Source organism: Balaenoptera physalus (assembly GCF_965194825.1).
Source record: "Balaenoptera physalus genome assembly, chromosome: 9".
NCBI classification, from domain to species: Eukaryota; Metazoa; Chordata; class Mammalia; order Artiodactyla; family Balaenopteridae; genus Balaenoptera; species Balaenoptera physalus.
This window is the reverse complement of record NC_138888.1, coordinates 32,092,390-32,104,420: the sequence shown is the minus strand read 5'-3', so window position 1 is coordinate 32,104,420 and position 12,031 is coordinate 32,092,390. Positions and strand designations below refer to the sequence as shown.

The following is a 12,031-nucleotide window of genomic DNA, read 5'->3' as shown; positions in this document are numbered from 1 at the left end:
CAGGCCCTGCTCATCTTTGCCCTCTTAGGCTCTCAGTAATTGCTTGAGGAATGTTGCAGGAGAAATATCTATTAGCTTCTAGGACATAGAACAATTAAAACCACAAGCAACAATGACGACAAACAATCAGTAAAGCTAAAGAAAAGAGAGAGACTAATCTTCAGATAATAAAATACAGCTCCCTATTTTACAGGTGGAAACCGTGAAGGCACAAAGGTTCATGGGTCTTCCTCAGGACCACCCTGCCAGGGGGCTACAGGGCAGGGGAGGGCTGCCCGTCCACTGATTCATGGGCTCTTCCCTGGATGAGGCTGTGAGAAAGCAGACAAGGTTTCTCTGAGTTTGATCAGAAAGTAAACTGTATACGAGGATTATGGTAAAGTGGAAAGATCCTGTTTTTCAGAGGGAAAGATGTTTAAAGAGGTCTCGGGGAAAAAGTAAAAGAAAACCGCACGGAACAACACTCAAAATCTAGGAAAGAACTTGAAAGCAAAAAAGAAATCCTACTAGGAGAGAGACTGCTGTATCTCATAAGGAAAACATACATTTGAAAAAAGCAGCACAATTTTCCTGCTGCTTTGTCACCTGCCTTTGGGGACAACTGCATTTCTTGTTTACAATATCATTTCTGTCAGCTGGAAGGTTACTGAGCAAAACCCTGAGCCGCATTCCACAAAGAAAGGGAAAACTACCCCCCAAAATTATTTTCACGCCAAAAACGTTTCACTCAGAAGCTTGGAAGACACTTGAGGGTGCTTAAGTTTCCACTGGGGAACGAACTCTGGCAACCTACCTGTGTTGGGACAAGAGAGGATCAGACAGGGGACCAGGCTTCCATCTGGGCATCAGCACAACTGCTTGCCACGTGGGGAGAGCAGGCAGCCCAGTGGGCAGGAGCAGAGTGGGGACCTCATCTCAGAGCAGGACAGCAAGTGCTGCCGTGTACTAACTGCAATGTGAATGGGGAAGGAGACCGAGTACATCAGGGAGGCTCTAAGTCTGTGTTCAGAGGCAAGAGGGAGATTGGAACCATCAACACTGTCTACTCCCTGCTGGTTTCCGGAATCCAATTTGAGAAAGGACAGCTCTGATGGGAGCCAACGTGGCTACAGAACAACTTCTCAGCTACTTTGAAGTCATGTTCATTACAAAGATCTGCCTACATTAAACCCCTGCATTTGACAAAGAGGAAACATACATGATACCCAAGGGAAGGTAGCAGGCGTGAAACATGCTTTAATTAGCAGAAAAGTAGGGAAAATGGAAAACTGCTATTATCATCTTCAAACATATTTGAAGTCAGTTTGCCCTTAGTTCCTTTCCTTCCATAATATCAGTACACGTAATTAAATACTGTAAAATGTTAATTTACTGCGGCAACAATAAAAACTGTGAGAAAACTATCACATTGCACTGCCGAATTGAGAAGTTATTTTATTAGAAAGAAATACACTTTGCCGTGTTGTTTATGCCTCCCGGGTATGGAGCTGAGAGCCACGACTAGCACCGGGTGTAGAACCTGCAAAGCGAGTTTCTACAGAAGCACGCCTCTTTCATTTGCCAGCACAAAAGAGATTCCTTCTTTTCCTATCCTGCTCAGATGAAGGGTTTCCTTCCACTATTAAAATTCCTTTAATGTAGGCAAGGAACTGAAAAGGTGTCAATGACATTAAAGTCACTGCACGATCAACATCAGTTTTTGGCAGGGAACTAATTTCCCTCCTTTACTTTTAAATAGTTCCATCATCTCATTTACAGGCTTTAAGGGGAAAGCAAACTCATCATGAGCTTCTGGTGACAAGCATACCAGAAGCCACAATTACATTTACTCAAAAAAGTTTATGACATCTTATAAATAAACATGAAAAAGGTAAATATCTGTTCTCTTCATTTGGATATCTGACCTCAGTTTTGGGTTTTTTTGGGTTTTTTTTAATCGAAGTATAGTTGATTTACAATGTTGTTAGTTTCAGGTGTACAGCAAAGTGATTCAGTTATACATATACATATATCTATTCTTTTTCAGATTCTTTACCCTTATAGGTTATTACAAGATACTGACTATAGTTCCCTGTGCTATACAGTAGGTTCTTGTTGTTTATCTATTTTATACATAGTGGTGTGTGCACTTGTTAATCCCAAACTCCCAATTTATCCCTCCCCCGCCCCCTCACCCCACTTCAGTTTTTTTTTTTTTTTTTTTTAATAAATTTATTTATTTATTTATTTTTGGCTGCATTGGGTCTTCGTTGCTATGCGCGAGCTTTCTCTAGTTGCGGTGAGTGGGGGCTACTCTTCATTGTGGTGCGCGGGCTTCTCGTTGCGGTGGCTTCTTTTGTTGCGGAGCACGGGCTCTAGGCGCGCGGGCTGCAGTAGTTGTGCCACGAGGGCTTAGCTGCTCCGCGGCATGTGGGATCTTCCCGGACCAGGGCTCGAACCCGTGTCCCCTGCACTGCAGGCGGATTCCTAACCACTGCTCCACCAGGGAAGCCCCCCACTTCAGTTTTAAAATGGGCTGAAGGTGTGCGTCCTCACAGCAACAGCTAAAGCTGCAGCGTCATGATTTTCTTCTAATGGAAGAGTTAGGAATTTTGTTATTTTGTGTTATTTTGGAACTTACATTTCAGACTGTGTTTTTAATATTTGCCGTTCAGAAGCGGTACTATCTAGATTTGAGTTTTCAGGAAAAACAGGACAAAAGAATACACATAAAATAAAACCTGCAAGTAAACCCTCAAGGGAAAAAGTGGCATTTGAAACCCTGAAAGGGCCTTGTTTGGTGGAGACAGAGGGCAGACGAAACAAAGGCTGGGAGAGGACCCCGATTTTCACCTTCCATCAGGCCAAAGAATGTGGGTTCCTGCCCAGCACACTGTAGAAATTCAATAAATGCTGAGCGAGAGTCCCAGAGGAAAAAAGAGTAAGAATAGGGTTTGCTCCAACTTAAGGTCAGAGCGACTCAAAACTGTCCCAGTGAAGAGAAGTAGAATAAATCCTCTATATGGGAAACCAGACGCTTGGTTTCCACACAGGTAATTCATTTTCTAGTGGTGAACAGACACATGTATAGTCATCTACAATGAAGCGCTATTACTAAGTCAAAATTCAGAGTCAGGGCAACCTTTTAACCTATAATAACTCTCAAGGAATTTAAAAAAATACATTATGAAATATGTAAGTAAAATTATGTATACAGGAGTTTTAAAAAACAGTAATTTTCTTTTTAGGCATAGAAGAAAATCTATTCCTGTTTGGCCTTTCTTATAGCAAGCCTTTCTTAAACGAGAAATTTTGTTCTCTAAAATTTCTGTGTTCAAAGCTGGGTGACTATCATTTGTTCCTACTCCCCAGCTGAGATGGTCAACTGAACATTTCCATTTCTTCAAATTATTGTAAAAGGAAAAGAGCTTGGTCTCCTTTAAAGTTGAGTTAAAATCACTCAGAAAATAACAAAACAAAAAATTTTATCATCACTTGGGACTGCAGTCTAAAATTAAAGCTACTCTCCAAGTCTCCAGCGGTTCCATTCGTCACCTGTTCAGCTTAACAGAATGGAAGTACAATTCTTTAAAAAATCTTTTCTGAATACATATAAATTTTCACTTCGTAAGAGACCTTATATTACCTTTTCCTACCCCTCAATAATAGTAATAACTAGGAGAAAACATCTAGAGGTAAATAGCCCAACTTTTCTAATGCTATAAAAAAATACTTGATAAGTTCCTGAAAGCGGGCATAAGTCAAACTTAGCGGCTTTCCTTATTTTTTTGGAAGCCAGTGTCATTTAACTGCCATTTATTTTTCAGTAACTGTTGACTTGCTTTTAAACCAGGCCCACGTGAATGCCTGATGGTTGCCAAAAATCCTCTTGATTATTGTGAGCCAAAGGTGCATGTAGAGCTAGTGTGAAATGAAAAACAACCCACATTTTGTGCTAATTCAGTGCTAGGAAGGCTGAAAGGACAGGTTGTGTTTAGGCTGTGAAGGGTCTTTATGCCAAGCTTAGGAGGTGCATTCATCTAGGAAGGAGGTACTGGGAGAAGCGGTTTGACACAGGGACGTGACATGATGACAGAAACTTAGAAAATAAACATGGCCAGTTTCAGAACCAGAACCTCAAGTCTTTACCTGGTCGTGATCAATATCTGCATCTCCCGTGATCACGATGCGCTTTTCAATTCTTGTTTCAGATATTCCACCTTTCACAGTCTAAAGGTCATAAAGAAACAGAAGGGAGGGAGGATTAGCAATCACTAAAACATGTTTACACATAATCAGAGAAAACAGAGATGGCGCACACCTAGACCTTCTGATCATCGTTAAGCAATTCACACTGGGTGGGGAAGACTGATGTTCTAGAAATTTCTTTAAGCTCCATAGAGAATCCGATCGTTCAAAGTGTAGCATCATCTGTAAGCACTCCTAAACTGAAAGCAACCTTAAAAACTATCTTATCAAGATTCAGGTGAGACTAAGATGCAACAGATGCCATTTAATCCAAACAGTTCCACTGGAACATTCCGTTACAGTTTCCAGAGTTTCTTCACTTCCAATTGGCCAATTTTTGAAAAGAAGCGAGCAAAGGAGAAATAGTTGTTTGTTTTATGTAGAGTTTATAAGGAATGCTAATAATTAGGCATCTGGTTTAGGTTTGGGAAATCGTTTGACTGGCATCATACAGATCCAGTTGGTGGTCTTCTTCATTTGGTTTAGTGCAATAATAAAAAAAAAAAAAAGAAGAAGACTTGGACTTGGTTTAAGATAGGTAAGAGGTGTGAGGGCGATATAACGATTTTCATCCAATGTCTGATTTGATTCTGCACGTGGCTGTGACATGAACATGTAACGTGGCTGAACAAAGGCTGTGAGGGGACCCGGGGGTAGGAGCTCCTGGGCGAACTGCCCACAGAGTTACAGAGTGACTGGCTTGGAGCGAGGTGACAGAGCCTGGGGCATGATAGAGGCTGAGAGATCATATGCCTGTCACACTCTAAACAATGAGCAAACACCACCCAGTCCTGAGAAAGTGCACACCCAACCGCTACAACACTGATAAATTTACACACAGTCACAGATATTGCACTTAACTGTAAGAAACAAGGCTGATTGCTAAGATCATTAGGTCTTAATAACTGGATATGCTTTAAAATGAACACCAATACCATCTTGCACTTATGGGACATTTTTTAATTCATAAAGTTTTTTTTGTTGTTGAAATGTGGCGTGAGGAGGGCACAAGGGATACATTTGAGACCTTCAAGCACTAACCAAACATGAGAAGTAGAAGCAAAAGGAACTACTGGAAAATAATGCTGGGTTAGAAAGGTGATGACCGCGTCACGCACTGGAATCGCGTGGAGGGCTTCCTAAACACTCCCGGGGTTTCAGAAGATCCGGAGTGGGGTCACAGTATTCACACTGCTAACAAGTCCCTGGGTGAGACTGCAGCTGACAGTGCAGAGACCACACTTTGAGGATCGCTGGTCATCAGGTGTTAAACATTTAAAGAGTGATCTGGAGAAATGCTCCAAATCGACATACTAGTATCTTAAGTCAATGGGGGAAATTTACATGATTTGAACAACTCGGTGAAAACTTTCAATGGCAGTCTTCACTTCCTTGCTTCAGTCAGAAGAGCTGACTTGTACTTACCAAACCTAGGCTTCCAATTTTATTAGGTTCCCTCTGCTCCTACAGCTGTCTTAAGTAGAGCTATTTAGAACATATTTTTACCCCCTTGTACTTTACAAATTTGCAATTTGGTTTAAATACAAATGTCAGTGGAGCCCAGTTTCTTGCATACTTTAAATCTAGGCATTTTTATTCCACTGGCACTGTGCGTAACAATTGGGAGTGTGAATAGGAACAAAGAAACCATTCAGGAAAGATTCTGTTGGCAGTGTACGTTCCCCTGGATTGCTTTACCTTGGTGATGTGTGTGGTTGTCGTTGTCGACACGGACTCGGAGGTGACGGTCTGCGCGGTCAGTAACGTGCCCGAGTCACCACCAGCCCCGCCATCAATCTTTGGAGAGTTGGGGGGAAAATACAAAGTAAGGCTTAACTTCCGTTACGTTGTCAGGGAAGACCCCTCCCCATCGGACATGCAGCTTTTAAGACCTAAGGAGTCGGCAAAAGATGCTAGCTGCCTATCCTCTGCATGTCTGTAGTGGTGATTTACTGATCAGAGATTGGCTGGCATTTCAACAGAGTAAAGTCAAGGGCTAAATGCACATGGAGAAGCCAACCCTGGACGGAGAGAGAAAAAACGAAGAATGGAAGTAGAAGGTGGGACTGAAATCTACAGGGGAGTCGTGAGAAAATCTGACCGAGGGCCATTCGCAGAAGCTAGAAGAAGAAAGCAGAGAACCAAGCAGAGAAGTTTCCACAGTGACCAGAAGTGCTGAGTTTGTTGTTTTTTTAAGCACAGGTGGGTAAAAATAAACGTCTTCTCAGATTACTAAGCAACAGAACCTGACTAGGATAGACTAAGCTTAAGCGATTTGGTTAATTGCTTATCTCTAGATTTTTTTTGAAATGACATTGTTCCTGTAATAGTTTGTGCGTATACACGGCTACATGTATTTCAATACGTATGCACACGTGTGCACACATGTGCACGCACTCTCTATGTGTGTATATATATAGCTTATATATAAATCTTATACTATGTCTATATAGGGTTTAACTTCTTTGCTTTGATACTAGAAAGTTCTAGAGTTTACCAAGGGAAATAATGAAGCACGTTAATAGGCTACGAGTTTATGCTAAGATCACCAAACACGTTTATCTCCAGTTTCCTGACACTGACAGGAAATAACTGGAAAGTGCAGAGTCTTTCTTACTGTAAGTTAGGAGGAGATCTCTCGAACTTGGGTCACGCACCTCTACTTCTTTACAAGGGCACTTACCACAACAGAAACACGTGAGTACACGCTCTCCTACCACGCCCGTTCATAAGAAACCTATTTGTGCTTATGTGGGATCTACGCACATTTATGGAGAGCATATCTAAAATGATTTTAAGGAATGTTTCACACATAAACGCACTACGCCTTTAAAAAATATTTCGAGAGGACAATAACCTGCCGTCCTCCACCACGGTACAATCCTACTAGAACGCTAAATTTCTCAGTTGAAAAAAGAGTTGTCCCAGTTTCTAAACGGTTCCATTTTGAAATGATGACTACTTTCCCCTTTTTTGTTACCCTTAAGGTTAAATATCTTATTTCAAATCTTTACAGAATCAGTGTGTGAACACCTAAAATCAAACACACGAATCTGGTAATTATTTAGACGCACAGTATCACATGTACATAAGAAGGGCAACATATGTTTTCAGAAAATAATCCCACATGAGGAGAAGCACAGGTGTGTGTGCATATGTGTGTACTTGTAAACAAGAGTGAGTTGAATGGCTCTGTCTTCGTGGAGTTGGAGGAGGGGATAAAAGCCTAAATTAAATTCTACGAATCCATAAATTAAATGAGATCCAACGAACTTTGTAAGATGATCTGTTTCCCAAGTGTACATAAACACTCCTGGATACATCAAGCCAGAAATGGCTTATAAGAATCATAAGAACAACATTGGTACTGCCCGTCCTAAAAAATCACATGTACGCTTCCCCCCATAATTACTGGGTCACCTTTTTGATTCTAGCAAGTTACGTTGCTGAAGTACAGTTATAAAATGGAGATATAAAAAGCTATGTCAAAGTCAGAAACACAAACTAGGAGAAGACGGAATGAAAACAGAAACAGACTAAGTACAAAAGAACTCAAACAGTCCAAGTCTAGAGACTTTGTACCTGCGGAGACTCATATGTGATGGTTTTGGTCTCAGTTTGGACAATAGGGACTTCCTTGGTGGAGATTTCTGTCCTTTGTGAGGCATCAGAAATTGTTACCATCTCTGTTTTTACCACTGGTGGCTGAAGTGAAAAGGAAGGGAAACATAAATTCTAGAGGTAATAAAGTAAAAGTGCTTAATGGAGCCTTCAAAAATAACTGTAAGAAACATATCCAAACACACACTCATGAACAAAAGAAAAGAGTAAAAGGAAATAATCTAAAACAAAAGACAAAAGAAAAACACTTTCCTTCAAATATCATATATATGTGTATAGATATATACGAAGAATAAGCTAGCATAATAGCTCCCTAAATTGTGGTAGGCTTCAAATTATGATGGTCCCAAATTACTTACGTGTCAAGCCTGGCATACAGTGATATGGAAACTTTAGCTTTAAGCAAGTAATGATAAAATTGAAAAGAAAACAAAACAGAATGAACGATGAGAAGTGACCTGCCTCAATTTTTATTACAGTTTGAAGAAGCATATAGTTTGTGTGAAGGCTGTAAGGTTTGTGTGTGTGCCTTTAATTGGCACAGTTGGTCAGTAGGCTAAGATTTGCTCTTTTCCCAAAAAGCCTTTTCTGCCCTACTGACAAGGAGATCCCATTTTCAGAAAGAATATCTTCAAGCAGGATTGTTTTCAGTTATACCTGTCTAAATCTTACAGTGTTTCTTCTGTATTACATAAGTTAAAACGTTATATCTGTAGAGTCACTCCACCATCGTTGCATTAATGCTTTGAACCATTTAAAACATTCAAAGAGATGGTCACGGCCTGTTAACATTGTAAGTCTGCTGAGCATGTATCTTTAATACACCATCAGACTATACTACTACCAAAACACTACAGTGCTTTCCTTGAGAGAAAATTCCCAAGTGTAATTATTTAAAGAGGAATAACCTGTATATTAAATGCAGAAAATAACAGTTCAAAGCATTCAAAGACTTTCAAAATATCTTATCTGAAGTGAAATCGGAAGTTTAAAAGTAACATAAATCCAGTTAATTATTTCAAGACAAAGTCACTTCAAGATTTTCTACCCCATGAAAGAGAGCAAATATGGATAATCCCTCTACTGTCGGCATTTAGTTTTAATCAAGGAACACTCACACGGAAGTAAATCCTCCCTCAGCATAACTTTAACTCCCAAATCAGAGACACTGCACCTAGTGACCAAGACTTAATCTAAGAGGAGTATGGAAAGTGCTCTTTCTTGAAGAGAAAAAGGAAAAGACCCAAACCCAATGGAGACAACTCACAAAACACATAATCAAACTTGCAAATAATCCAGAATTGATGAGAGGATAGAACGAGAAGAGAAGGGTATCCTCCTGTTAGCTTCTCGCTGCCCAGAAGGAAAGCTAAGTCTCCTGACCAGACGGTACAATCCCTGGAATCTAAAACCTGAAATGCCAGGGGTATTCAAGAAATAATGTTTTCATCAGGGCTAGATGCTGAATTCAGAGCATCACGGTGATCGGAGCCTGCTGCCACTCTGAAAATCTTAAACTGAAGAGAGAATGAGCCAGAAGGTCAAAACCAGTCGTGACACCAGCAACACACACACACTGACCGTTTTTCAACACTACATACACCATTTTCTAATGAACAAAAAGGCATTGTGAGGAGGCAGTGCAACTAAAGATAAACCACTGAAAACATCCAAAAACATGCAAAGAAAAATTTCAATGTGAAATGAGAAGGGAAAAACCGACAGGCTGCTGTTGGAAAGTTTATCGGGTGATCCAGTTGCGGTAAAGACGCCAGAAACCGTGACCCGAGAGGGCAGAAAAATCGACAAAGCAGGGCCTTCCCCCTTCCTCCCGTGAGAGATCGAAATCAGAATCCTGTCGAAGAAGCTGAAGGAGACCTGGGAGGACAGGAGAAGAAGAGAGGCAGGTGTGCTCCACCTGAGAAACCGCTCTAGCGATGAGCTCCCGCTGGGGTCTCCCATTTACCTCTGAACAACAGATAATCTGCGGCAAAACATCAATGTCAACGGGAGCCACCTCTCCGTTAACTTTCTGTTGCTCGTCCTCCGTGTCTTCGTCCACGTCTTGCTTAACGGCGCCTTCGTTTACACTCTTCGGGGCAGGTATCTGGGGGCCCGCTACCTTTTTCTGGGTCACTGTTTCTACCGTGCCGACGCTGGCACCTGCTCGGGTGAGCACGCTGGCTGCCGGCACTGGGTCCTGCCTCTCTACTACCTCGGCTGCTTGGCCGGGCGCCTGGTCCACCTCTTCTTCACACTCCTCCTGTTCCTCCCTGATGGTGCCCTCCGGCACTCGGTGGTGGGGCTGGTACTCCCCCACGTCCTCCTCCTCCTCGCTCTCGCTGCTGCTCTCAGAAGACAGGGAGGTGGAGTCTTTCTGCGTCCCCGGCTCCACCTTCCGCATCTCCCCAGGACCATGCCCAGGGGACGGCTCTTTACCGTTCATCTCTGCCGGGGTTACTCTTTCGTCTTTCCCAACCTCTGCCTGCTTCTTCTCCTCCACTATATTCAGAGTCTCAAGTGAACTCTGCACAGAAACAAAAATGGATGAGGGGGAAACAAAAATAGATGAATAAATCAAAACGACGGCAAGCAAAATTAACCGACGGTAGGTTCATGTCATGGAGAAAAGCAAAGATGATGATGATGGTGGTGGTGGACTGAAAGGGAAGCGGGTGAAAACGTGAGCGGGATTGGAAACGTCGGGCAATGGTGTTAACATGGAAAAGGGGAGAACCTTAACAGCATCGCTGGCTCCGGCGCAAGGCCCTTCGGACTCAGGAGCGCATTTCTGCGGAACAAAAAGCAACCGAGGACACAGAATCAATAAAGGTTTTCCTCGACGCCCACCAAAACAAACATCCGACACCGCAAAGACAGAACAGCAAGAATCAACAGCTACAAAAACCTTTGCCCGAGGTCACATGAAGGACAATCCAGACAAATGCAAGAAGCTTAGGGAAGGAAACAAAAACACAAAAACAGCTAGCATCCTCCCAAAGAGATGAAATGGTTTTATTATACTTATACCTATAAGCTCCTTCTTGTTGAAAAGGTAGGGGGGAAAAATGGAATTATATCAGAGCTTACTCATTATTTTAAAGTTTAAATGTTAAGACTTTTAAAATCTATTCGACAGTTTGATTTTAATCAAAAAAAAAAAAAAAAAATCCTGGCCTGAACCCCTAATTCCTAAATGAATATAGTATTAATAAGATGATGCCTTTGTCTTTTGCTGGCTTGTTGAAAAATCAGCTTTAATTGGCAAAATTATAATTGTCTCACATAGTTATTAACATAAAAATGTTGTCATTTCAGAAACGGTTATTAACATCCCAAACTGTGCGATAGATTAGCAAAAGGGATATTATAATATTAGGGTGGATGTCAGTTATGGCTCCAAGTGTCTTCTCTTAGAATTTAGCTCCTCCATTTGAAAACTGAAATGGACCCAGTTTATCATTTGAGATGCACATTGCTAGCCCCTGCAGGCATCTACTTTGCGGGAGTAGATTTACTCCAGTTAAGTACAGTACCTAAATGTTCAATAAATGCCTGAAGACGAAATACATTAGTAATATAACTTCCTATGCTATAGTATTGATAATCAGGGTAGCAACTTTCTTACAAAGGAGTCTGTTTTTAAAGATTAAAATTTTCCTTATTTTTTTTAACTTTACATAAAGCCTAGCCAACTTTTTGACACTCGGGTAGCACTAATGCCTCATGCTCTAACTTTAAAAATTCAGCTAGAGATAGTAGCCCTACTTATTCAAGAAAGTATCTCGATGCTGAATGAAGAGCACTGCACCCTGAACCCTCTGGGCAGAAAGAGACCTTGCTGTGAAGCTGCCCAGACACTAACTGGACTGGAGCCGTTTCCTGTAACCGATAACACGACCTCATGTTGATCTGCTCCAGCAACACGGACAACCATGAGCAAAAGGTCCTGAAAGGGCACCTATCAACAGATACTCACACACTGTCTTTGATCTGCCCTGTTATTCTTAAAGGCATGGTAAGGGCACGTTTTCATTGCTCAAAATTAATACCATGTAAATCACGTTACTGACAGACCAAGAGAGCCATCCTTCCAAGTTTACTGAAAGCCCAGAGGTTTCAGATGTTAAACTGGAAATCTCTAAATCTATTTTGGTAAAGGGGTAACATTTAGCTGTACCTA

The 12,031-nt window shown here is 41.5% G+C and overlaps 1 protein-coding gene across 25 annotated transcripts in view; it reads right to left on the bottom strand.

Moving 5' to 3' along the window:
- Window positions 1-12,031, bottom strand: part of EPB41L2 (erythrocyte membrane protein band 4.1 like 2) — a 214,170-nt gene that overhangs the window by 20,527 nt on the left and 181,612 nt on the right. For 18 of the 25 annotated variants that reach the window (XR_014267271.1, XM_082474499.1, XM_082474506.1 and 15 more), the window contains 5 exons: window positions 10,586-10,639; window positions 9,815-10,375; window positions 7,810-7,932; window positions 5,926-6,024; window positions 4,129-4,209 (listed from right to left, as the gene is read on the bottom strand). Coding sequence is in view for 24 of the 25 variants with exons in the window: in XM_082474499.1 (XP_082330625.1) it covers window positions 4,129-4,209; window positions 5,926-6,024; window positions 7,810-7,932; window positions 9,815-10,375; window positions 10,586-10,639 (918 nt within the window). In the remaining variant the exon portion in view is untranslated. The remainder of the gene's footprint in view (window positions 1-4,128; window positions 4,210-5,925; window positions 6,025-7,809; window positions 7,933-9,814; window positions 10,376-10,585; window positions 10,640-12,031) is intronic. The other 7 variants (XM_082474508.1, XM_082474510.1, XM_082474511.1 and 4 more) reach the window with 2 other exon arrangements.